Source organism: Geotrypetes seraphini, chromosome 6 (assembly GCF_902459505.1).
Source record: "Geotrypetes seraphini chromosome 6, aGeoSer1.1, whole genome shotgun sequence".
Lineage (NCBI taxonomy): Eukaryota > Metazoa > Chordata > Amphibia > Gymnophiona > Dermophiidae > Geotrypetes > Geotrypetes seraphini.
In genome coordinates this window covers 191,729,760-191,757,201 of record NC_047089.1, presented here as the reverse complement: position 1 = coordinate 191,757,201, position 27,442 = coordinate 191,729,760, and the positions used below count along the sequence as shown (strand labels likewise).

The 27,442-nt window shown below is 44.8% G+C and overlaps 1 protein-coding gene across 1 annotated transcript in view; it reads right to left on the bottom strand.

Annotated features, from left to right (window-relative positions):
* The window catches only part of LOC117362933 (disintegrin and metalloproteinase domain-containing protein 9-like), a 570,152-nt gene that overhangs the window by 195,894 nt on the left and 346,816 nt on the right, over positions 1-27,442 (bottom strand). Inside the window, exon 8 of the mRNA XM_033950023.1 lies at positions 11,268-11,349. Coding sequence (XP_033805914.1) covers positions 11,268-11,349 — 82 coding nt within the window. The remainder of the gene's footprint in view (positions 1-11,267; positions 11,350-27,442) is intronic.

Genomic DNA, 27,442 nt, shown 5'->3' with positions numbered 1-27,442 from the left:
CAGGTCCTGGTTGATTTCTTCAGGTTGTCCAGGTGGGCGGTAGTACAGACCCAATTTAATGTCTGCCCTAGTTCCTCCCTGTAGCTTAACCCATAGTGATTCCAAGCCATCCGCCCGCACTGTTTTTTCCATCCTGGTTGAGGGTATGGAGTCTTATGTACAGCGCTATTCCTCCACCCTTTTAATGTGTCCTGTATCTCCTGTATAGTTTGTACCCTGGTATGGCCACATCCCATTGATTGTCCTCAGTCCACCACGTTTCTGTGACTCCAATTATGTCTAGGCCCTTTTTGCTGGCAGTGATTTCTAGTTCTCCCATTTTGGCCCTCAGGCTCCTAGCATTTGTGTATAGGCAGTTTAAGACCCAGTTTTTTGCTCTATCTTTTTGTTTTCCTCTTGTTTTGGTACTCCTCATGGTTTGCCAGCCCCCGAGTTTCATCCTCCTCCTGCTGCTGTGTGTCTGCTCTTGTTCTCGTAATTCCCACTCAGTCCTGGGCTCTTTTTCACAAAGTCTTTGCCCCTCTGGCTCCTGTTGTTCTGTGTTGGTGTCGCTTACCAGTTCCATATGTGCCCTCAGTCCCTGCAATGCGTCCTTAGGTCCTTTTTCAAAAAATACACACTCAGTCCCGAGTCCTCCTTTACAATGTCCCAGGTCAGTATCCTTGTCAGGTACTGATGTCCGATGTGTCGAGGTCAGATCGACTATCGGCTTTCCCCTTCTTAGTTTAAAGCCAAGTCTATGACGTTCTGGACGTTGCGTGCCAGCATCCTCGTCCCAGCTGTGCTAAGGTGCAGTCCATCTCTTCTGTAGAGCTTGTTCTTCCCCAAGAAAGTAGTCCAGTTCCTAACAAAGTGGAAACCCTCCTCATCGCACCATCTCCTCAGCCAAACGTTAATTGCCTGTAGTTCGCTCTGTCTCCTTGTGTCCGCTCTCGGTACTGGCAGGATCTCTGAGAAGGCTATCTTCCTTGCCCTTAGTCTCAGTTTCCTCCCCAGGATCCTGAACTGGTCAGTTAGTGTAGTCCTGTTGAAGTTTCTCCTGCTGATGTCGTTGGTTCCGATGTGGATCACTACGGCTGTCTCCTCCGTCTCGGCTCCCTCCAGGATCCTCTCGATATTGTTGATGATGTCCTTTGTTCTTGCCCCCGGGAGACATGTTACCAGTCGGTCCTCTCTCCCTCCGGCTATGTGACTGTCTACTCCTCTCAGGATTGAGTCTCCAACCACGATAGCCGATCTCCCCTTCTTCAACTGTCTCTCTGGTCTCAGATCTGTGTCATATGTGCAGTCCATTTGTCCGTCCTCTGGGTTCTGCTGTGTTTCCGCCCCTGGTCTCAGGTCTGTGTCATCTGCGCAGTCCGCTAGTCCTTTCTCCTGGCTCTGTTGGGTCTCCTCCTCCTCTGTCTGTCCCGGTCCTCCGCAAGATCCTATTCCCATGGTGTTTGGTGGTTCCTGTCGTCCAACTGTCGGTTCTCTCCTGGTGTGTTGGTGGTCTTGTGCCTCCACCATCCTGCAGGCCTCCTCAATGAACTTCCCGAGCTCCCTAACTTGTTCTGCGATGTGGCTCTCTCTGGTGGTGTCCTTAGTTTCCCAGCATTGCTCCTCCATGGTGCAGAGTCCCTCCAGCTCCTGGACTCTAACCTGCAGTCTCCTGACCTCCTGTTTCAGGCTATCCAGTTCCTGGCATTGACCGCATATGTATGCCTGCCTCCTGGAGGGGAGGTAGTCATACATATGGCACCTGACGCAGTATACTGGGTAGCTCTGCTGGGTTCCCACAGCCTCCATTGCTCCTTTCTCGTACCTATGTCCCACGGTGTGTATGAGTGGTGCCCGGCGCGCAGCTACCTGAAGAAAAAGAGAAAGAAGAGAGAGATGAGTACAGAGAGAGTACCTTAGCTGTTTAGATGTTAGATGCTGCTGCTGGGCTTCTTCTCAAGGCTCCTTCGCAAAGACGCTCTCGCTAAGGCGAGCGCCTTTGCCGCTCGCCTTTGCCGCGCGCCGAACGGCTGTGCGCCGTTGGCTCCCCTCCTTTTAAGGGGGGGAGTCCGGGCACCGACGCTGCTGTGACGCGGTGCGGGTGGGCGGAGCTACCTCTCACCACCCGCTCCGCGCTGCCGCTAGCCCCTGCTTCCTCCTCCGACCTGAAAACGCCTCCTTTCCTCTCCCTCTGACTCTCCTGCTTCCTCAGCCGTTGCTTGCCCTCTCTGCCTCCACGCGCTGTTCTATCAAACTATTTAATTTATCCGATTCCCGTTGACATTGAGCGGTAAGCTCCCCTTGGGATCGTTCATTATGACGGACCAGCGGGTCTTTCCAGGATTGGAAACTAGCTTCGGCTTGTGTCTTAAAGCTAGTTTCCCAATCCTGCCGTGTCGCTGCTAACTCTCCCTTCAGCTTTAATATCTCCGCACCGAGTGCGGCCAGGGTAGCAGCCCCCGTATCTCTCGGCTGGATGGGTGACAATTCGGGGTGTGGGCTAACCTCAGGTGTTCCCACCCCAGTAGAGCCAAACCCCTGTTGCCCTCTTCTTGTTTCCGGGAGACGGGACCACTGTACTATGTCAGGGTGCCAAATCCTCTCACAGATCAACTGAGCCACCTGATCCCCAACTTGTACCCTATACTCAGTATCCCCTTGATTAACAAGGAGTACTGACACGTTTCCCCTGAAATCCGGGTCAATAACCCCAGCAGCTACATCAACTGACTGTTTTAGCGCTAACCCGGACCGTGGAGCTATCCGGAGATAGGCACCTGGTGGAGGGGATACTTGAATATCAGTCATCACCAGGGCCCTTCCCTTAGTGGGGATAGTTTGCTCTTGGGCGGCGTAAAGGTCGTAACCTGTTGCCTTAGGGTAAGCCCGAGTGGGCGCTATGGCCTTATCAGAAAGCGGGGCCCACCGAATCGTAGGCTTCCAGCTCTGAGGCTTCGGCGCCCTCGATCGACGCCCCCTTCTCGGTGAGGCCGTTGTTCTCCCTTCTACTCGGCTTCCTAGCACACATTTCCCAGGGCTTCCCCTTACCTCCGGAACCCCTATCCTAGCTTGGTCTAGCCAGTCTCTACCCAAGATTAACGGGTAGGGTGCTGATTCTAGGACCGCTACAGATATGTGGGTTTTTTCCCTTCCATACTCTATGGTCAAGGGTGTAAGCGGATATTCCCTGGATTCCCCATGAATGCAGGTAATGGGGACCCTCTTGGTCCCTAAGCTCTGGTCCTCTCCTAGGTCATCCCAAAGCTGGCCTGATGCAACCGATTGTTCGGCTCCAGTATCAACAAGAGCCGAGACCTCCCTACCTGCCACTGAGACCACCACCTGGTATTCCTCAGGGATCTTGGCCTCTCTTCCCTGGGTTATCATAAGGTCCTTACGAACCCTACAAAACCTTTGGGTATGCCCGGCCTTCCCACACCAATAGCATCTAAGGGCCTTTTCCGGTACAGGCTCCTTAGGCTTGGCATACCCCGAGGTTTTGCAAGCTTGGCCTTGGCCTATAGCTGTCTTGCCCCTCTCTAGACCCTGCGCAGAGGCTGCCCGCTCCTCCTCGTAAGCGCCCTGGGCATCCAAATACGCCTCTGCGACCTCGAGTCTGAGCAAGAGTTTTACAGCCTTGTCTCTGTACTCAGCCCCGCAAATTCCTCGGGACTGATTGCAGAAACTGCTCCCTTATAATTTCCAGCACTAGGGCTCTAGGGTCTCCTAGCCATGAGAGTAACCACCTCTCTGCTAGTTTAGACAGTTTCTGTACTAAGGCTTTGGGCCTCTCCTTGTCCTGCATTATGGTAGATCTAAATTTCTGCCTATAATGCTCAGGCGTAAATCCTAGGTATTCTAAGATGTGGCTTTTAACTGCCTGATAGTCATTTGCTAAATCGGGGATTAAAGTCTGAAACGCTGCTAATGTCTCCCCAGCTAAACAAGGCAGAAGCCTAACAGCCCACTGTCCCTGTGGCCAAACAGCAGCAGTAGCTACTCTCTCAAAAGCTGACAGAAACTCATCCGGAGCATCTGTTGGTGTTATTTTACACAGGTTCAGCATTGAGAGTGGATTAGCTGCTCCTCCTGGTCGCTGAGTGTGGCTTAGTCCTGGCTCGCTGCCTGTGGCTGGCGAGGGTCTTTGCAAAAGCTGAGACAGTACCTTTGTTTGCTCCCCCATTGCCAATACCATCTCATCATGTTGTCGCCTTGCTAATTCCTGCGACCGATACCATAAGTCCTGGTTGGTCTTCAGTATCGCTTGCCAGTCTTCACTTTGTTTCTGCCTTTCTCCCGCCAGGAACGCCATCAGCTGCTGCTGATCCATCTTCTTCCGGGCCTGGAACAGAAACAAACAGAAAGACCAACCCAAGTGCGATACTTCAAAATAGGTTAGCCAATCTCCCTCACCAACCCCTTAGCTCGGGTACCTTACCAGAGGTCTTGGTGAGTCAGCACCTTGTATTATAGGCCTCCTTGGCCTCCAGTCGCTTGTCTGCGTTTCTGTCCTCTTAGGAACTGGGTCTGGTCCTCCTCCGATGCAGGTTCACCGCAGGTAAGGCCGGATCCCTCTGGTCTCATGTTCACTCTGCTTCCGCCCAACTGACAGGATATCCTCCTCAGCTAAACACACCTCCCTCAGCCACCACTGACGGAAGAGTCTGGAAACCAGCTGCTCCAAGACAGGAACCAACAAAACAAACTAAAACAACAATCAAAAAAAAAAATTCAAAAAGTCCAACACTTTTTTTTTTTTTTTTTCAAAAAACCAAAGTTCCCAAAATGTCCAGCAGGAGGCGCACTATCCCACTCCTGATACCACTTGTGACGTTGCCAGTGCCGGCCTATATGCTTGGCTCCGGTCAGCGCCCAGAATAGCCTGCGTCTTACGTGCTTCCAGTAGAGGCTGGAAGTCCTGCTGGTTACTCAATCATTCCGGAAACATCAAAGAGTCAGGAACCAAGATGTTCAAACAAAAATAGTCTTAATTTATTGACTTCACAAAACCTTGAACAGGTTTTAGTCCATTCATTCCATGAACCAAAAAAACCCAAATAGGAACAAAAACTGGGTTGCAAAAACAAACACCCCACACTTCCCATTCAGGATCACAGGTAAGTAGTTCCTTAATTTGCCATGAATCAATCCTAATGTGTCTGCCTTAATAAGCAGGCAGAAATAAGGTAATGACACTTTCTTTGAAAAATGAAAGCCTTGCACCCAGGCCTTGACTGAAGCAGGCCTGGCCCCAACCAACTCAGCAGTAGTTGGTGGGGGAGGGGAGTAGCCGAATCCACTAATTTAAACTCTGTATTAAACAGAATGCCAAAAAGGCCCCACAATCCCTCCCAAGGATCTTATGTGGATTCTCCCCACAATCTAACACCCCTTTGCACACAGTCCAAATTACTGGTTTCCCTTAATGTTCAAAGGCAAACACAAAACAAAATTATTCAGTAAAATAAACTGAGTTAAAGGTTTTCAACTTCAGGCACCTTGCAGTGAGCCCAGCACTGCTCACTGGCTTCACACAGGTGCTAACCGGTTCCAAAAACCAAACTAAAAGTTCAACAACTTAAGCACAACAAAACATTTAGCTTTCCTCCATGGCACAAGGTTCTGTATCCATGCAAGAGTCCCCAAATTCCATGGACTCCGGTTGGCCTCAGAGACAGGGGCTGCTTCCAGCATTTCAACATCCAGGCAATGCTGAGGTTCAGGAGAGCTATCCTGACAACCTCCTTCCTGGGCTGATCCAGGGCAGACTGACTGCTTCCTCCTCAGTGCTGCCTCAAGAGCACTGAGGCGACCACGCCCTGTTCTCTGAGGGGGCAGGGCAACCTGAAGCTTCTGCCTAGGTTTCCTAGTGTTTCTCATAAAGCCCTGCAGCTGTGTGTTAGCTGAGCTAGTATAATCAGGCTGAGGCTGTCCCCGGCTGTTCCCCTCAGAATCCTCACCTCCCCAGGGTTCTGTAAACTGAGTTTCAAAGGGGAATGCAGAACTTTCCTTCTTCCTGGAGTCTAGCCTGTCACACTGATTGGCTCTCTTTAAGGCTAGCCTAGGTTTAGGCAAAGCCTTCCCTGGCACAAGCCGAGCTTTAGGGCTAGGGTTGTGACAGTATGCAACCTATGATTTGCCTTGCTTTGGATGAAGCTTGCTCTACTTGGTTTGCAGACTTCATGTCTTCCCAGACAATCACCCCTAAGTCTCTTTCTGCTTCAGTTCTTGTCAGGATCTCGCCGTTTAGGGTGTAATTCTTGCATGGATTTTGGCTTCCCAGGTGCATGACTTTGCATTTTTTGGCATTGAAACTGAGTTGCCAGGACCTAGACCAGTGCTCCAGCAGAAGTAAGTCATGCACCATATCGTCTGCCATTGCTTTTTTGTCTGTTATACTTTTGTTCACTACATTGCTGAGTTTGGCTAATCGGCGAATAATGTTATTCTACCTCAGAGCCCTTCTGTCAAGTCTCTTATATAGATGTTGAACAAGATCGGGCCCAGGACGGAGCCTTGTGGCACTCCACTTATCACCTCTGACATTTCGGAGGGGGTGCCATTCACCATCACCCTCTGAAGACTACCTCCAAGCCAGTTCCCAACCCATTTGGTTAATGTGTCGCCCAAACCTAAAGAACTCATCTTGTTCAGCAACCTGTGGTGTGGCACGCTATCAAATGCTTTGCTGAAATCCAGGTAGACTATGTCCAGGGACTCACCAACATCCAGCTTCCTCGTCACCCAGTCAAAGAAGCTGATCAGGTTGGATTGGCAGGATCTCCCCTTAGTAAATCCATGTTGGCGGGGATCCTGTAGATTCTCCTCGTCCATGATCCTATCCAATTGGCGTTTGATTAGGGTTTCCATTAGTTTGCTCACTATTGAAGTGAGACTCACTGGTCTGTAGTTTGCCATCTCCATCCTGGAGCCTTTCTTGTGTAGTGGAATGGCGTTAGCCGTCTTCCAGTCCATCGGGACGTTACCTGTACTAAGGGAGAGATTGAAGAGCGCGGATAGCGGTTCTGCCAAGACATCACCCAACTCCCTGAGTACCCTAGGGTGTAGGTTGTCAGGCCCCATTGCCTTGTCGACCTTGATTTTTGATAGCTCGCAGTAGACGCTACTGGGTGTAAATTTGAAATTACTAAATGGGTCTACTGATTTAATCCTTGTCTGTGGCTGAGGGCCGATTCCCGGTGCCTCGCGGGTGAAGACTGAACAGAAGTATTCATTTAACAGTTGGGCTTTTTCCGAGTCCGTCTCTACATAGTCACCGTCTGGTTTAATGAGTCGTACTATCCCGCCCAAGTTCTTTTTTCTGTCACTGATATACCTGAAGAAGGATTTATCCCCCTTCTGGATGTTCTTTGCTAGAGACTCCTCCATGCGGAATTTGGCCTCCCTAACTGCTGCTTTGACGGCTCTTGACTTGGTCAGATAATCTACTCTGGAGTCCTGTGTCCCTGATTGTTTGTAAGAGATGAATGCTTTTTTCTTCTCTTTGATGAGGTCCGAGATCTCCGTAGAGAACCACTGTGGCTTGTTGTTCCTACTCCGTTTGCTTACTGATTTAACATAGCAGTTTGTTGCTTCCTGTATGGTGGTTTTCAAAGTTGACCACATTTCTTCCACGCTGTCGGTGTCTGCTTGGGTTTGTAGCGCCTGGTGAACGAAGTCTCCCATGTCAAGAGGATTTTGTATATCTGGGAAAATATCCTTTGCTTCCTACATCAAGCGCACTGTGTGTAATTTTCCCTCCAAATAGAAACAGAGTGCAAATGGATATTGCCATTTATATTTTATACCTTTATCTGCCAAATAGCAAGTGTAGGGTGGCAACTCTTGCCATCTCCGTTGCGTGGTTGCGGCTAAATCTTGGTATATTTCGATGGAATAAGTGTCCCAAGTAAATGGTGCCTTAGAGCATGCCACTGAGAGAATAGTTTCCTTTCATTTATAATCTACAAAGTTCGTCACAATGTCACGTGGTACATTAGCCCGAGCTCAACCCAAAGTTCGGTGACCCTCTCAATGCACACTTTATCCGCTTCTAATGTATGCATGGAATCAGATAATAAGTCACTTACTAGTTTCTGAATCATGGTTTTGCAATTGTTATATCCCTGGCTCTCCAGCAGGCCATGCCTCTGGGACCTGTTTCCAAATCCTCAATTTTATCAAGGAGAAAGAGATCCGTAGCCTTGCTGGCCTGTAAGGTGTTTTCCAGACTAGAAATCACCTCGTGGTGCTCATCCAAATGTGATTTATACTCCACTAGTCTGTTACCTAATTCAGTGATTTCTCCACGCAAGTGGCTGGTCAGGACCGATAACTCCGAGCACACTGCTTTCGAGATAGTTTTTATTTCTACTAAAAGCGCTTGAAATCCTAGCATAGGATCTGCCTCTGCTTTAGGTTCTTGGGTTACCTGCTGTGCCGCAGTTGCCTTTTCCACCGGAGGAATGTGGCCCGTCGCCATCTTGCCTGCCAGAGCAATAGGAGAGGCCGCCGACTTAAAATGCAAATGTCGTTAGATCAGTGCATTGTTGCATTCCTTTTTTAATTTCTTCCAGTGCCAGCTCCCTTTACATATATTCAGCTATTATCCGCGCAGTCCAAAGATTGCTAATATCACTTTTATTGGCCGAGCCCCACAGAGCTCCGATGTACATGTCCAGCTTGTTCTTTAATGTCACTTCCCCCTCATTACAGTACTGTCTGATCCAACTGAATAGCCATCTGGCTGGTTTGTAACGACAAGTAAGCAGTCTGAGGATTTTTTCCCTCTTGATTCGATGACCCAGGAATAATTTTCAGTGAAGATTGATATAGTTACGACATCATTATAAATTATTGTAAATTACCATGTGCTCCTTCTGGATGCAATGATAAAGAATGATGAATCTTTGAACTCTACCTTTTATATTAATCACATTATTAACATGTTAATTGTTCAGCTCTACTTGAAAGGTATTAATATATAAACAAACTTCTTCCAGGGATGTAAGAGCAATAGAACTAGAGGACATGAATTGAGGGCGAAGGGAAGTAGACTTAGGAGTAATGTCCGGAAATACTTTTTCACTGAGAGGGTAGAGAACACCTAGAACACTCCCCCCAGAAGAGGTGATAGAGTAAAAAATGGTGAGCAAATTCAAAAACCACATGGGATGGACACAGAGGATGGTTAAATAGAAAGAGGAAACACGACATGGCTGAGCAAGAGTAGTGTGAGCTAAGGCTGAAACCGGACAGACTTCTATGGCCTGTGTTCCACAAATGGTGACAGCAACTCCTGTGTTGTAAATCACTTTGTCACTTGTTGCAAGTGAGGATGCTGTGCAACTCAGGCATCTTGATTGGTAAGTTGAATACTATCACCAATACTTTGGAAGATGTATGTTTATAACCAAGACTTCAAAAATATTGGGAAAAGTAGCATATTAATTAAGCACCCTTTTAGCTATTGCACTATATTTTTGGTGATATAACCAAGACACCATCATGTTTGGCTGCCTATATGATTGGCATAATGGAGATTTGGCAACCACTGTTGCATGGGTGACTGGGACCCAAACAGATCGACAAGTACGGCTTTGGCCACCTTGTTGAGCAGATAGGATAGATCACGTGGGTCTTTAACTACAGTCATTTGCTTTGCTATTCTCTTAATAAGTTGATAATCACAAATACTTTTCATTAGCAATTGTCTTAGTTCTTGCATATAGTTTAAGTTGCAACTAGTTCAATGAATGTAACATTTCAGCCAGAATTGCTCACAACAGTCTTGAATTTTCTGGGAGAAAAGGAGGGAAATTCTACCCTGTTCTTCCCCAGGTAGAGGAACCAGGCACAAATCATTCTTGGGACCAACACAGCCTGCCTGAGGGAGATACCAGCCAGATCAGCCCCGGATCCAGAGATGTTTGCAAGGGGACATTACATATACTACTGTTCTCTGCCTCAATGCTATTGGTAGAGAATATGGGGGAAGATTAATGATATTTTTCAACTTACTGAACCAATTCATTTTAAATTTAATTTGGAAATCTCATGGCTTGTCACAGAGTATTGCAAAACCATACTGAAGACCTTGATTTGCTAATCACGTTGGCTCTTTAAGTTATTTAGCTCAAGTAGAAAGACATTATGGTAAAATATGGTTTCTCATGCTGCTAAATGTGAAGTTGTAGCTGTTGAGTGTCTCATTCGCATTCAATCTTATCTCAAGATGTGGGAACCCTTGAGTATTATTTGAAATTGTCAGCACCTTACTTGTAAAGATAATTTGCAGTTTCGGTGCATCAAAGTTATGGGTTATTTGTTGTTGCTACAGCTTAAATTCCTAATAAAATGTTGAACGCAGACTTTGTGAGTCAGCACGTGTGTTTCTCTAGTTTTGTATTTTTATGAATGTTTAATCTGTAACCTTAGATAATATTTAAAAAAGCAGTATAAAAATGGATATAAATAAATAATAAATTTTCTGATTGTGAGGCCTTCTGCAAAAGAGGGGCTTGAATTGGGGGTGTCTTCAGGAAGGGAGCTTCAATTGGAGGGCGATGGGAAGGGAACATGAATTGGAGGTCAAGGAGATCTGATAATGGACGGGCCTTCAGGAGGGGGGGGCGCTTTGTGATTAGTGGCTATTGTGAAGAGCTCAGTGTTTCTTTGATTGGCCCGTTTAAGGAGCATCAAGGGGCACTGAGTTATGGTTTAGTGGCCCACTGCTCCAGGGGTAGTAAAATAATCATAATTCATATATTGCAGGAATGACTAACCTGTGGTACTAAACTACCACAGGTTAGTTACTCCTATATAAATTAAGGTGTAATCAAAGCTAACATCTTATAAAAAATACCCCCCTTAATATACAAGTCAATTAAAAAATTTCTAACATATTTCACTATCTATGCATTTGTGCAATCCAAATTTTTCAGAATGAATCTCTTCCCCCCCCCCCTTTTTAAAAACCGTAAAAGCATTTAGCATAAGATGGCATGCTGAATGCTCTGCGCTGAGTTCCTATGAGTGTTGGGAGCAGCATAGAGCATTCAGCGCGCTGGCCTGCACTAAAAAATGTTTTCAGTTTTGTAAAAGGGGGGAGGAGGGTGTTTATGAATATCACATCCTTAGTCCATTATTATACTATTTCTTAGAGAAAAATACTCTAATTACCAAACCCAGGTTTTTAAATGCAACTATATTCAATACAGACATAATACATTAGGAATTTAAAATAATATATTAATATTTTCATACAAAATCATGTGCTGAATACATACCGAAATAAATAACACTGAACTGTATCTAGAACATATAGTTCCAACATAAGCCATTCCAATAGTTGCAGCATATTTCCTATTCCTGTAGTGCAAATAAAATAAAATTATTTTCTAACAAATATAAGAATGTCTTTAAATGAAAATACTTCTTTTCTGGAATGAGTTTCAAAATCAATTTCTTCAGGGATAAAACAAAGTTACTTATCTAAAAGCAGGAGTTTTCTAAAGGCAGTTATTCCTTAGTTATGTAAATGGGTATTAGTGCTGCCCAATTCAGGGAAAAATGTTTTGTTTTTATTTGATTCAGCCTACTAAATCGATTTTTCTGCCCAAGCAGGCATTTTTTTCAAACATCCTGGCGGGTTTATTTTGTACCGGAGAACAAATTCATATCAAGTTACATTAAATTACCAGACCTCAAATATCCAAGGCACTACTTAAATGATTTTTCATGCCCTTACTGGGGTGGTATATTCATCATTGGTCTTGGTAATGTGACTAGTGCTATACGTTTTTTGATTATTTTAAATATCAATTTCAATAAATATAAAGTGCATAAGGTGCTATAAGAAGGATAGCACTTATCTTGGGTATTTGAGGTCTAGTAATTTAATGTAACTTGATAGGAATTTGTTCTCCGGTTCATAATAGTTACTATTGTTTGAACAAATTTTCATTTTCCTTCAATTCTAATGGGTTTATTTTGTAGCCTCTTCACCCCCCATTCCCCCTTTTGCCCTCCAAACCCATACCTGTGCTATGGTGTAAAATGCAAATAAACAATAAAGACTTTCTCACTGTTAGATCCTAGCTTACGCTTGCTAACACCAGCTCATGCAGGATACACATTTCAAATCTGACATATTGTAATCACAAAATAGAAAACTATTTTTTCTACCTTTTGTTGTTTAGTCATTTTATTAATTATTCAAATCATGTTGGTCCCAGGTTCTGGTTTCTGTTCGTCCTCTGTTAACTTGCTCACCAGGGTGTCCTGCCCATTTGCCGTTTTCTTCTTTCTCTGTGCTCACCATCCAACTTCCATCTCTATAGCTTCCTTTCCACTACCATATCCAACATTTCTGTTTCTTTCCCACTGTCTACCATCTCTCTTTCTCCCTGCCTTGTGCCCTGGGTCAAACTTCTCTATTCTCCTCCATGCAGCATATCTCCCTTCCTCCCCTCTATTATCATGTACAACATTTCTTTCTCTCTCCCCATGTACCATCTCTTCCTGCCCTCCACCCTATGTCCAACATTTCTCCCTCTCTCATTTCCATGCATGGCTCCCTTGCCGCTACCATATGAGGATTGCTCTTTCTCAAAGTGCTGCTCGATTCACTTCAGTGAATTGATTCATTTTCCCCACGAATCTGACTCACCAATTCAGTGACCAACCCTCCCCCCAGTGAGGCCTAACATACCTCCAAGGCCTCCTAAAGCAGCAGGAGTGGCAATGACTGGTAGGCAGATGCAGAACTCTAAGCAAGCTATTCATGGCCTGCCCCGTTGAGGCCTTCCATCTGCCGCATCACTGATGTGGCAGAGGGAAGCCCTGGCGGGCAGGCAGCGAATAGCCTGTTCAGAGCACTGCCTCTGCCCACTAGTCATCGCTGCTACTTTAGGAGGCCCAACGGTTTGTCAGAGCTCACATGGAGGAGGGGGGGGGGGGGTCAGATAGGAAGTGCTGCATAGGGGTTAGGAGGCATGGAAGGGAGAGATGGTGCAAGGGGTTAGAGAAAGAAATGTTGCACATGAAAATGGAGGGGAAGAAAGGGGAGATGCTGCATGGAGGGGAATAGAGGTTTGACTTAGGAGAGAAGGCAGGGGAAAAGAGAAAGAGAAGAGAGATGGGAAAGACAGTGGGAAAGAAACAAATGTTGGATATGGCAGTTGTCAGCCTAGCATTGCTAGCAGCCAGCATTTTCAGTTCACCTAACCAACATCAGCAAAGGCCTATGGGACATTATATCAATGTGACTCTGGAATGTTGATGCAGATAGACCCTAAGTGCTCCTTCACAGAATTCACATACATTAAGCATCCAGCCAGACTGGATTGTTTATCAAGAAGATAGGCTGCTTGAATGGGACAAAGAAATCAGAGATTAATCCCATCTACCATGCCTGCAAGTGTCACACCTTCCTTATCAATTAAACTAACCATTGTTTCAAACAGTTTACAAATTATAAACAGAAAGATACTGGGAAATACAGAGTGAGATAGAAATCGAAGACCTTGGGAAACCCTTAGATTGTACTTTAGAGTGGATGACACAATGGTGAAAAGTTCCAGTAATATTGTGGGGTTTATACTTGGTGAGATTTTACTTATCAATAGACTTTGTATTTTTGGTTTTATAGACAGAGTGAGATAGAAATCAAAAGACCTTCTGGAACCCTTAAATTATTTTAGACTGGATGACACATTTGTGAAAAGTTCTAGTAATATTTTGGGTTTTATATTTGTTGAGATTTTACTATCAAAAGGCTTTGTAGTTTTACCTGTGCCAGTTTGCATTTTATGATTTGCTATTATAGGCTTGCTACAGGATGTTGCATGTAAGAATATTTGAGCTGCTCTGAAGAAAAGCATGGTCCGAAGTTAAAACAGTCACTCAATTAGGACACGCCACATCTGTACTAATAACTTTTACTTTTTTTTTCCTTTGTGCTTTTAATTCTATTTTCTGGTGAAAAGCCCAGTGCAGACTGGACCGGAATTGGAATCTCTGTTCTAACAAACTTCTTATATTTTTTCCTGCTAAACTTCTGCCTGTAAATTTAAAGTGTAGGCATAAGTGTATTCTTTATGCCTGTGACTCTTGCCTAACACATTTTTCTACCTATTACTAAAGTCTCCCTCCTTCATAAGTGGAAGCATTTCAATCTCAAAGGCTACAAACAGACAGGACATTTAGAAATCCATATAAATATATGAGCAAAGCCCACGAACGAAGGCAGACTTCTGCAGCCTCAAATATGGACGCTTTTGATTTTCAAGAACTCACAAATAATGTACAGAAATATTTTGACAGGAAGGGTGGCCCATATGAGGGTGATTTTCCTAAACACATATGGTACGATATTCAGAAACAAATGGTAAATCATTCTCAGGAGTTTAGAAAGAAAAAACATAAGAACAAGAACATAAGAAGCGCCATCTCCGGATCAGACCTTCGGTCCATCTAGTCCGGCAATCCGCACACGCGGAGGCCCTACCAGGTGTACACCTGGCATAGTTTTTTAGTCACCTATATCCTTCTATGCCTCATAAGAACATAAGACATAAGAAGTTGCCTCCGCTGGGTCAGACCAGAGGTCCATCGCACCCAGCAGTCCGCACCCACGGCAGCCCAGCAGGTCTATGACCTGTCCGGTGTTCCTTGACATAGCCCTATGATCCCCCTTTTTCTTCTATCTATACTCTTCCTAACCTATCTCTACTTTTATCTGTACCCCTCTACTTTTATTGTACCCCTCTTCCTAGCCTATCTCTACTTTTATCTGTACCCCTCAATCCCCCTATCGTTCAGGAATTTATCCAATCCTTCTTTGAATCCCTGTAGCGTGCTCTGCCCTATCACAACCTCCAGAAGCGCGTTCCACGTGTCCACCACTCTCTGGGTGAAGAAGAACTTCCTGGCATTGGTTCTAAACTTGTCCCCTTTCATTTTCTCCGAGTGCCCCCTTGTGCTTGTGATTCCCTGTAGTCTGAAGAATCTGTCCCTGTCTACCTTCTCTATGCCTTTCATGATTTTGAAGGTTTCTATCATGTCTCCTCTAAGTCTCCGCTTTTCCAGGGAGAAGAGCCCCAGCCTTTCTAACCTAGCAGTGTATGAAAGGTTTTCCATACCTCTTATCATTTTCGTTGCTCTTCTCTGGACCCTCTCAAGTATCGCCATGTCCTTCTTGAGGTACGGCGACCAATACTGGACACAGTACTCCAGGTGCGGGCGCACCATTGCACGATGCAGCGGCATGACGACTTCCTCCGTCCTGGTCGTGATACCCTTCTTAATGATACCCAACATTCTGTTTGCTTTCTTAGAGGCTGTTGCACACTGTACCGATGATTTCATTGTTGTATCCACCAGCACACCCAAGTCCTTCTCAAGGTTACTTTCCCCTAGCAAGGATCCCCCCATTGTGTAGCTGAACATTGGGTTCTGTTTCCCTATGTGCATGACCTTGCATTTCTCTATATTAATGCGCATTTGCAAGCATCATTCTACTTAAAGTTTCCTTGTAAATGTTTGGTTAAGATACAAGATACTGAATTTGTTTTTTGGGATCCCATTCAATTGCAACAATTTTTGTTAGCTCGTGAACAGAAGTGAGATTTCTTTTTCTTTTTCATTTGAGAAAATAGGGTAGGTAAGTCCATGTCCTAAATTTAGTAGGGAATGATTTTGGTTCTTTGGAATTCAATTCATTTCTTTGTTTTTTCCTTAAATTTAGTTGATAAATGAGCAACATGTTTTTCTCCTTTTTAGTGGGCTTTGTGGCCACCACTATAGCCCAGAACAGGGCTCCGTAGAAATCCTGGTGGCTACAACAAACAATGTTCTAGCGTGTGACCCGGCATGGAGTCACCCTGCAGGACCGGATTTTTAAAAGCAATGAAGTTTAAATCAAACACAAATAAGGTCTTCACAATTAAGGTTGGTCAGCACACAGTTCTTTTTACTTAAATCTTAAGGCTGGTAAGTATTTCTTCATACCTTGTAACACTAGTCAGGATTTCTCACAGCCTTAAGGAAAAGAAAAGAAAGAAAAAAAAAACTTGCCAAAATAAACAGGCAGGAAAATCAAACAGTCCACAGTAAAGTCCAAACTTTCTTTTACTGCTCCTTAGTCCTAATTGCTCTTGAGTCCACAACTCAAAATAAAGTTCAGCATTTTTGTTTCCTTTAATTCCCAGCCATTAGAGAAAAATAAAGGAAAGCCTCTGGCAACCGTATATGTCTGCCAGGAACAGGAGAGTGCAATAGGTTTTGCCAAAATAAAGGCCTAGAGTTAGGCTTTCAAAAATCCCTCCCAAGGTGGAAGCAAAACCTCTCCCCACACACTCCTAGCTTCCTTCCCAAAACAACATTCAAGAAAAAAAAACAAAAACCAGCACAAACAGTTCCAAAAGAACCACATTCACTGTTTGTGGCTTGAAGCCAAGTCCACCTGCATTGATTCAGGATAATTGGATTCACAGCCAGTACAAGCCTCTTGGAAGTCCATAGGCTCCTCGCTCGGAAGTGGTAAGTCTTCTGCTTGTTCAGCCTCAGTCCATTCCATCGGTATAGGTCTGCTGTCCTTGTTTGACCCAGGTGGATCCCTAGGGAGGCAAGACCCAAACTTCCTCCCTAACCGGCTTGTTGGTTTGAATGCCACTGCTGGCTTATCTACCCTAGGGGCATGCCCTGTTCTGATTGTGTCAGCAGAAGTCCAGGGGCCTCTTGAGCTCCCCTGGTGGTGACTAGGATAAAACTCACTCCCTTCTTCCTCAGATAAAACTGGCTCCTCCTGGTGGTCACTGGCATTATCTCCCACAATATACCTCTGGGAGATCCTGGGTTTTTCCTTCCGGGATTTTGCTTTTACTTTTTCCCCCAGCTTATCTGGGACCATGGCAGGCATCGTGACTGACTGGTCACAGCTTGTAAAGGATTGTTTGTTGTATGATTTGTTACTGAAATATTTGTATGGAAACCTTTTTTTCCTTGATATCTTTATGATATTGTAAATGTATTAAACTCAAATAAATAAATAAAAAAAGCGCATTTGCCACTTTTTTGCCCACTCTTCCAGTTTCTTTAGGTCCCTTTGCAGGTCTTCACATTCTTCCACGGTTCTGACCCTGCTGCAGAGTTTGGTATCATCCGCAAATTTGATAACTTCACACTTCGTCCCCGTTTCCAGGTCGTTTCCAGGGTAGTTGAAGTCCCCCATCACCATCACACTCCCGCTTTTGCATTCCCGCCTCAATTCTTCTTCCAGGTCATGGTCATTTGCTTCTGGTTGTCCAGGTGGGCGATAGTACAGTCCCAATTTTATGTCGGCTCCATTTCTTCCTGGCAGTTTAACCCATAGCGATTCCAATCCTTCCGCCCTTGCTGCCGTATCCATCCCAGCCGAGTGAATGGAGTCCTTTATATATAGCGCTATTCCCCCTCCTTTCTTGCAGGTCCTGTCTCTCCTATAGAGTTTATACCCCGGCAGTACTACGTCCCATTTGTTGATCTCAGTCCACCATGTTTCCGTGATTCCAATTATGTCTAGGTCCTCATGTTTGGCCATGACTTCCAGTTCTCCCATTTTGGTCGCTAGACTCCTCGCGTTGGTATATAAGCAATTTAAGTCCCTGGTTTTTCCTTTCCCTGCTTTTTTTTGTGGTTTGTTTCTCTTGCCTTCCCCCTCACAGGCTGCCAGCCCCTGAGTTCCGTTTTGTACTTCCTCTTCCTGTGGTGCGTCTTCCTCATTTCCACCTGTCCCTCTAGCTCCTGCTGTTTTAACGAAAGTGCCTTTTCATTCAAGGCCTATGTAGGGGAATTATTAGTATCAGACAAGAAAATACTGACTTGAAAACTCAATGCCATCAGTTGTCCAAAGATTAGATGAGGCACAAATTAATATATCCATGTTAAGAACCCAAATTGTTCAAGCTACAAATTCCTTTTTAGCTGTAAATGAACAATTAGAAGAGGCTAAGGCAGAATTAAAGTATTTAAAGTCATAATGTGCCTCACAGGGACAGGTTAATGCTGTTTCCTCACAGATTTTTGCCTTCGGCACCGGTGTCACCTTCACCATATAATCCATGTACACTTCTCCCTCTGTATTTGCGGTGGATATGTTCCAGTTTTAACCGCAAATATGGAAGAGCCGTGAATAACATATACAGATATTTGCGGTTTTTAGAAAGGACTACTACTAAATACTATTAATATTCACAATGTTGGTGGAATAACAATACAGTACTTATTTATTGAATACTGTAAAAATATTTATTGAACAATACAAGTAATAATCTCAAGGTAAACAAAAAAAGTTCAATACAGTACTGCTTTCTCCACAAGGAAAAAAAGAAATGTTCAATACTGAAAGTTTAATACTGGAACTGTACAGTACAGTAATTAGGCAGTGTCTTCATCCTCATCGTCCTGTACAACTACCGCAGGAGGAGGAGACAAAGCAGATAATTGTGCAACAGGGGCCTGTACACAGTGTCTTAATCCTCAACGTCCAGTACAAGCACTGCAGGAGGAGGAGACGAAGAGGATAAACGAGCACCAGGGGCCTCCTCAGGCAGTGGAAGTGGGTCTTCAGTACGAGGAAGATGAAGAGACTAAGATGATGCCTCATGGGTGGATTGTGAGACAGTAAATGGAGAGGCAGTCTCTCTCGGTATCTTTTGGAAATACATTGTGATTTCCATCTGGCTCTTCTCCTTAAGCATTTTTTATATATATTTTTGTATGTCAAAATCGTCGCTTCTGCTAACTCCCTCACCTTTAACACACGTACCATGGATGGGTCGATATCATAGAAAAAGTCAATCGCACCACTGAACCTACGTATGCCCTCTGCAATATTATCCAGTGTAAACTTGCCTTCAGGCACCTCTTCTTCTACTCCTCCTTCCTCCTCTTCATCTGGTATTGCCTCTCCTTCAGGAGAAGTAAGGTCAAGAGATCATCTTCCGTTTTGATCTGGTGTCTATTAAGTCTTGAATATCCTCCAAATGCATATCTTCAAAGCCTTTCCCACCCACCTGTTTTGCCAATTCAATGATGCCTTCCATAATTTCTTGGCCTGGTTCTGTGATATTTACATTGATATCCCTTTTTACAAATTCAGGCCAAAGATTCTTCCAGCACAAGTTCACTGTCTCTGGCTTGCCCGCTTTCACCACTCTTTCAATAATATTGATTGCATCCGCAATAGTGAATTCCTTCCAATTTTTCATGATGTTCTCAACGTTGTGACCTTCATCCATAGTGTGGACAATCCTCTCTAATGAATACTGTGTGTTGTGTGCTTTGAAGGTCCTTATTACCCCCTGGTCGAGAGGCTGGATGATAGATTTTGTGTTGGGGGGCAAATAGACAATTTCAACACCCTCTATGTGGAACTCATGAGTGTCTGGGTGTCCAAGGGCATTGTTCAATGCCAACAGAACCTTGAATTCCATTCTTTTATTGGCCAGGTATTTTCTGAGTTCTGGCACAAAACACTGATGAAACCACTCTAGGAATAAAGCTCTGGTTGTCCAAGTCTTGTTGCTCATCCAGTAAACAGGCAGCTGGAACTTATCTTTTCCCTTCAAGGCTCGGAGGTTTGCGGCTTTATAAATCAGTCTTGGCTTTATCATATGGCCTACTGCATTTGCGCAAAGCAGCATGGTCAATCTATCCCTTGCAGCCTTGAAACCTGGTGCTCGCTTATCCTCTTTGCTAATGAAAGTCCTCTGTGGCATTTTCTTCCAAAAGAGAGCAGTTTCATCGGCACTGAATGTCTGCTCAGGATCATATCCCTTATCTTCAATAATTTGCTTAAAGGTAGCAGGGAACTCTCTAGCTGCCTTTTGGTTGGCAGATGCTGCTTCTCCTGTCACTCTAACATTACGCAGGCCATACTTGTGACGGAATTTATCAAACCACCCTTTACTGGCCAGAAAGTCGGTGGATTGTGACATTCCACCTTCCCTGCTCTTCAAGTTTTCATACAAAGACTTTTCCTTTCCTCTTATCACAGAGTCAGTGGCGTACCAAGGGGGGGCGGGAGGGGCGGTCTGCCCTGAAGGGGTGCTCCCGGCCTTGCCGTTCAGTCCCCCCAAACCCCCGAAGGATCGCTCGCCCCACTGACCTTCCTGCACCACCTGTGAAGCAGCAAGCAGCAGGATCGCGAGGTCAGCTATCCCTGAGCTGCTTGGGCGCTGCTTCCTGCGCCGCGGTCCCGCCCCTCCTCTGATGTCAGAGGAGGGGCGGGAACACAGCGCAGGAAGCAGCGCCTAAGCAGCGCAGGGATAGCTGACGTCGCGATCCTGCTGCGGCTGCTTCATAGGTGGTGCAGGAAGGTCAGTGGGGCGAGCGGTCCTTCGGGGGTGGTGGTGGTGGTAGGGACTGAACGGCAAGGCCGGGAGCATAGGTAGTGCTGCTTCATAGGTGGTGCGGGGAGGCCAGGGGGGCGAGCGGTCCTTCGGGGTGGGGTGGGGTGGGTGGGCAGGCAGCCAGGCATTCAAGGGGGAGGGGTGACAGGCAGGCAGGCCTTCAAGGGGGGAGGATAGGCCTTCGGGGGGGGGTGTGCAGACCTTCAAGGGGGAGGGACAGGCCTTCAAGGGGGGGGCAGGCAGGCCTTCAAGGGGGGGGGACAGGCCTTCAGGGGGGTGCAGGCCTTCGGGGGGTGCAGACCTTCAAGGGGGGGGACAGGCCTTCAAGGGGGGACAGGCAGGCAGGTCTTCAAGGTGGGGGGACAGGCCTACAAGGGGGAGGGACAGGCCTTCAAGGAGGGGGACAGGCCTACAAGGGGGGTGGGACAGGCCTTCAAGGGGGGACAGGCAGACCTTTAAGGGGGGACAGGCCTTTGGGGGGGACCCTGGTTTAGAAGTACACGGAGGGAAGGGGGTGTTCAAAGAGACGTGCATATGCCAAACTTTGGGGGGGGGATGAAGAAATAATGGGTCTGACAATAGAGGAGAGGGAGAGAAATGATGGACCATGGGATTTAGGGAGGGAAGGAACTGACAGGGAGAGAAATTGGACACAAGGGATGGTGTGGAGGAGGAATAGAGATACTGGATAGGAGGGTAATTGGGAAAAGAAAGGGAGAGATGGTGGACTCTGGGGTGGTGGGGAAGGAGGGAGAGATGCCGGATGAAAGGGTAGTTAAGAAAAGGTGGATCTGTGGAGGGAGATGAAAAAAAGAAAAGATACCAGACTTCCTGGGGAGGGAAGGGAAATGGAAAGGGAGGACAGAGTTGGCAGATGGATGGTTAGCACGCAGAAAGAAGAAAGAAGGAGACCCTGGCAAGCAAGTTATCAGAAGAAAACCAGAGCCTTGGACCAACAAGATTTGAAATATAACCAGACAACAAAAGGTAGAAAAATTAATTTTATTTTCTGTTTTGTGATTATAATATGTCAGATTTGAAATGTGTATCCTGACAGAGCTGGTGTTGGACTGCAAACGTGAGCTAGGATTTAACAGAGAGAGGAAAAGTCCTTTTTGTTTCTTTATTTTATTTACACCACAGCGCCAGTGTGGTTAGGAGAAGCCAAAGGGGGTGAAAAAGCTATAAAACCCACCAGGAGTTTTGAAAAAAATCACCCAACTGGGCAGGAAAATCGAATTGAAAAACCAATTCAATAGGCTGAATCAAATCGAAATTTTTTTTCCTGAATCTGGCAGCATTAGTTTGCGCTACTGTCTTAGACTTTAGGACCTGGGATTGGGGAGAGATGGCATCCTCAGTACTTTATAATGCAAGTGAAACGAGGATTTGGTCAGACTTTTGAAGGGTCTGCAGAAAAAAAATATTGTATAGGCCGGGGACATGAAACAGCATTTTTATTTTTGTGAATGGAAAGGCTGAGGATGTCAGAGAGTTCAGTTAAAATATGTGCTTTATAAGAAAATATAATAATGTGTTTTATAAAGTTTATAGCACAGCTGGCCTACCCAGTGAGGTGTTTCTAGTGGTGGTGGTGGCAGCGTGTCAATGTGTTGAGAGGAAGAGGTGGTCTGGGAAGTTCTTCTGAGCAAACTACGGGCCCATTTCCACCCCCCAGTTAGTCCATTCCACTCAACTGGTTCACACACTGAGTGGGTCTTTGGGTGTTGTGTTGGGATCTCTTCCAGTGGTTTATCAGTATCTCCTTCTGGTCCAAGGAAGGAAACTTTGTTATCCTTAGCATTGACCTACAGAATATGTTTGTAACAGCGCTGCTTGTGTGGCATTAGGCTATGTAGTGATCGAAAGAAAAAAACAGACCTTTGCACATTTTTGCACTATATGGTGGGTGTATGAGGAGATTCACATTTCCTGCACAACTAAGTCCATGTGAAGTTACCTTGTGCTGTATTTGACATCTAGCAAGGTCTCTGTTTGAAAGGAAAGATCTTAAACTTAAAAATGAAGTGGCCAGAAGTTATGGTAAAAGCAAATAGTGTAGCTGGTTTTAAGAAAGATTTGGACAAATTCCTGGAGGAAAAGTCCATAATCTGTTATTAAGACATGGGGGAAGTGTCTGCTTGCCCTGGATCGGTAGCATGGAATGTTGCTACTCTTTGGGTTTTGACCAGGTATTAGTATCCTGGATTGGCTACCATGAGAATGGGCTACTGGGCATGATGGACCATTGGTCTGACCCAGTTAGGCTATTCTTATGTTATGTTCTCATCTGTAGGGGCTTTTGTTTTCACTTCTTATTTTAATGTATTTTTTTTCTGGGAACTTATCAGTGTTTTTTTAATGGGAACAAAAATGGAAGAGAATTAATGTGTGTGGAATGAGGGGGTAACTAATTTCTTCAGCTAAATAATTCAATCCACTTCAAACAGACATAGGAGAACTCACGCACCATTCACACACCCTCCAACCAAAAACGTCAAAAGAAAAAAACTGTTCGACAACCTCCTAGCCATTCGAGCTGCAACACTCGACCCCCAACTCTACAACCAATTGACATCGACCACAGACTGCAAAACCTTCAAAAAGAAATAAAAACCCTTCTATTCAAAAAACACATAAAACCGAACTAACACAATCAGAACTGCCCAAGCATCACCTGCAACTACTCCATATGTACTTCTGATGTCATGACAATTCAGACATAATTTATGTTATATTATGTTATGTTATATTATGGGATCTTTAAGGGAGTAAATTCCGGGGGGGGGGGGGGGGGATACTTGGAATGGGCAGACTTGGTGGGCTATAGCCCTTTTCTGCCGCTTTTTCTATGTTATGTATGTTTCTATGTTTGGAATATAAGAAAATTTTCACTGCCTGTTTCTATTCTGACCATTTATTCCATTTCATGGTCATTACAAAAAATATTTTTTTACATGGGGGGGGTGTCAAAAAATGATGGGCCCCGGGTGCCACATACCCTAGGTACGCCACTGCACAGAGTCTATCGGTATTTGTTTTTTGTAGCAATCCTGCACCCACAGAAATGTTCCAGCTTCCGTGCGAGAGAGATTTGCATCTCGCACAACATGTAATGTCTTCGTACCTGCTGGTGCAGCTGCCGCAAAAGCTTCACAAATTTGTTTTTCATTCTTTTTTATGTACCTAACGATTGACTCATTAATGCCATAGTGTCGAGCAACAGCAGAGGAGTACTTTACTCTCTGAAGCATATCCAATAATTCTACCTTTTCTTGTAAGGTTTTCACTTTTTTATCCCCTTTTGGGAGCACTTTCAGTAGCACTTGAACTTTTGCGCTTTGTAGCCATGGTGGGAGACCTGACCTATTCCTGAAGGAGAGGCAATGTATATTAGTGCAGGCAAGCAGAGATTCAAAATGCTTTTGGCAGGCAAGCAGCAATTCACAATGCTTTTGGCAGCTTTTAGAGCTTTAAGCATGCAAGCAGTGATTCAGAAAGCTTTAAGCAGGCAAGCGATTTTCTCCATGCATGCTGGGAAGCAGCATTTCACTCTATGGATGCTGGGAAGCAGCGATTTTCAGGGTGAAAGTTTTGAAACTTCGATTTTGTAGGAAAAAGCATGGAAGCAGGATGAATGTTGGTAAATGCTAAACTTTTTTTTTACAGTACAGCAAAAGTAAAGGAACTTTAATCATGATGTAATTTTGGGGGGCGGAGTCACCTGCCAAAAAATCGCAAATATGTGAAACCGCGAGTGCCGCAATTACAAATACGGAGGGAGAAGTGTAGTCAATTTATAGAGAAACAGAACACAGTTTTTGTAGCAGGCCAGCAAAAAAGTAAACTAGCTACAGACGTAGAACAGGAGGAAGAACTGATAAACGAAGATGAGGAAAATTCATTACCATGCCAGAGCAATACCAATAGTGCCCCTATAGGTGACAAAGCACCAGTAACAGTAGTGCTGCAGGGACATATGAAGGACAGTGACATTGAAAGAATAGTGGAGAAAGTGGGCCCTATGCCTTTTAACATAAATGAATTGTGCAAATGGGCTACTGACATACTGATTCACTGGGGTCTAGGGAAATACTAAAGGAACAATGCAGATTTTGATAAGCACCTAGCTCTGGGTCCACATTATTATAAATTTGGATCTCTTGTTCATCCATACCAGTTTGTAAAGATGAGCATCAAACAACTCTTTCGATATACATCCTTGCAAGTACTTAGAACTCTTACATTCCTGCCAAGTGATATACTAGAGCAGTTTGCATATAGATTGTGGGTAATAAACGCTGTACTTAAAGAGCATGAACACTGGCCCAGTTCAGCAGATTATGTTCAGAGAGAGCATAAAGAAATTCTATTAGAATTATTATCCCCCGAGATTACTCAACACCTTCTGTTATTTTCGGAGGACCCTAAAGTTATCCCTTTTGATACTTTACTGCTCAAGATTGGGTCTATGTGGAAGACCCAACCAGCTCACATTATTTCAGTATCAGAAGCTAGGAGGTGGCGTGCTGAAGGATCGCTCCAATACAAAGAAACCACACACACAGGAAACAGGGGGCATGGCAGAGGTACTTACAGAATTCCTCCACTTACATTCCTTTCTATGAACTCAGCGACCAAAAAGAAAGATTAGAAAAAGAGAAAATTAAATGGGAACAGGATAGACATATAATGCAGTTAGAATTGGACAAAGTAAAGAGTGATTTGACCGCCAGGAAAAACAGTGTTAGTGCATAGGGATGTCCTGACTCTCTGTGTCCAAATATCAAGGTGACTCAAACCTTCACAGCCCTGGACTCACTTCTGGAGACGCAGAAGGGAAAGAAGTCAGACTCAGTATTCAGCATGACGTATGTGGCACCTTTGATAATAGACACTTGCGGCTGTCCCAATGTTAATACTAGCATAGAGGAGGGGGGCGCTAGCGAGCCGGTGACGAGATGGCAGCATAACTTTTGAGCTCCGGCTGCACCATTACAAAATCGATAATTAACCTACATTTTACTATAAAAATTTGACGATTTTTATTTGTGCGGTTTATTATTTGTGCTATGGCAACTTCCAAAGTAGGAAAAAGGCACAAGCCTGACCCACCGTCTCCCAAAAAAACAGCAGAAGATGCCAAAGATGAAGAAGGCTCACAGAACATCATGGCAGAGCTTAAAACATTGAGATCCATGCTCGCTGATGTGGGAACCGACGTTACTGAAATTAAATCAGAATTAGCTGACATGCGAGAGGATGTCTCGCAATTTCAACAGCGATTCCAAGCTATTGAAGACATGCAATCAGCTCAACAGACCACTATTAAAGAACTCCAGACACAAGTGAAAAAAATTGTCAATCTGGAACGTGAGCTCGAAGATGCAAACTTACGCTCTCGGCGTAATAACTTAAGAATTTTGGGAGTACCGGAGGGGACAGAATCGACAGATATGGTAAAATACTTGGAAACCTTCATCCCAAAAATACTGGAACTTCAATTCGACAAGCCGCTAGAAATCGACAGAGCACACCGGGTTCCTTCACATAAGCTAACCAATGCTCGTTACCCGCGCCCGATTGTGTTCCGACTATTAAGATATAGTCAAATACCTGAAATAATGACACGAGCAAGGGTAAAGTCACCCCTGAAGCTTGATGGGTACTCCATTTTATTCATCCCAGATCTAAGTAAGAAAACTGCACAACTCCGAAAGCAGTTGCTTGCCTATCGACCTAAATTGAAAGAGTTAAATGCAAAATACGGGATGATGTACCCCGCGATGATGAGGGTAACTCTCAACAATAATACTAAAGACTTTACGGAACCAGCGGCACTAGCGGATTACATCGAGGAAATGAGCCCTTCAACTATAGATGCAGTTTGATCGAAATGACCAAAGTTGTTTTCTCTTCCACGTTTACAGTTCTTTCACAATACGGGTGTCCTGTTTGAGACAAGGGTGGAACCTACTATGCTGTATTCTACTGTCAGCGACTGTGTGATCCTGCTACTGGAGATAAAGATAAGTACTCTGTGCTATAGAATTAATCTCTCTTTGTCACAACATGGTGAATTACCTAATGATATTTCATGTGTTCAAGACAACAAATATGGCGTTACCTTCTTCTTCTGGAAGATGAACCACGTGTCAACTGGCGCGAAATTTTCGCGCCTTACAGCGGTAGCGTCATCATAGCATCTCGAGAGCTTGCAGTAAAGCGTTGCACCTTTTATCGCATACTCAGATGATCGCAAAGTCTGAATGACTGATGGAAACTGAATAAGATCTCATAAATGTGTTTACTGCATTTCCTAATTCCTTTTGTTACCTTTGTCCACTTTTTTTCACTTGTGTCCCCTGTTTCAGCAATCAGACGGAAGACACTGTTATGTATGGATTATATTTTTCACTGATTATTTGAGATGAAATGTTTTACAGATGGCCACAAATGGTGATTTTTTTTTATTTTTATTTTCTTTTTCTCTCTCTTTTTCTGATATCTATCGCTAGTACTGCTTGTAGATTATTACCAGCTAGAATGTATTCACACATATTAGAGATTGTGCTATAATATCATATGGTTGAAATTTCCACATATTACTGCCAATATGTCATATACACTAAACTACCTATTAACACAAGCTACACTGACTGAATAGGCAGTTACAAAAAGCACAGTTACTTACCGTAACAGTTGTTATCCAGGGACAGCAGGCAGATATTCCCACATATGGGTGACGTCACCGACGGAGCCCCGCAGCGGACAGCCTCGAAAGCAAACTTGCTTGAAGATCTCGAACTTTCGAGTGCTGCACCGCGCCTGCGCGCGTGCCTTCCCGCCCGAACTAGGGGGCGCATCTCCTGAGAGGATCCTCAGTTCAGATACCTAGCCAAGAAGCCAACCAGGGGAGGTGGGAGGGTTGTGGGAATATCTGCCTTCTGTCCCTGGATAACAACTGTTACGGTAAGTAACTGTGCTTTATCCCAGGACAAGCAGGCAGCATATTCCCACATATGGGTGACCTCCAAGCTAAGTAAAAAGGGATGGAGGGAAGTTGGCAA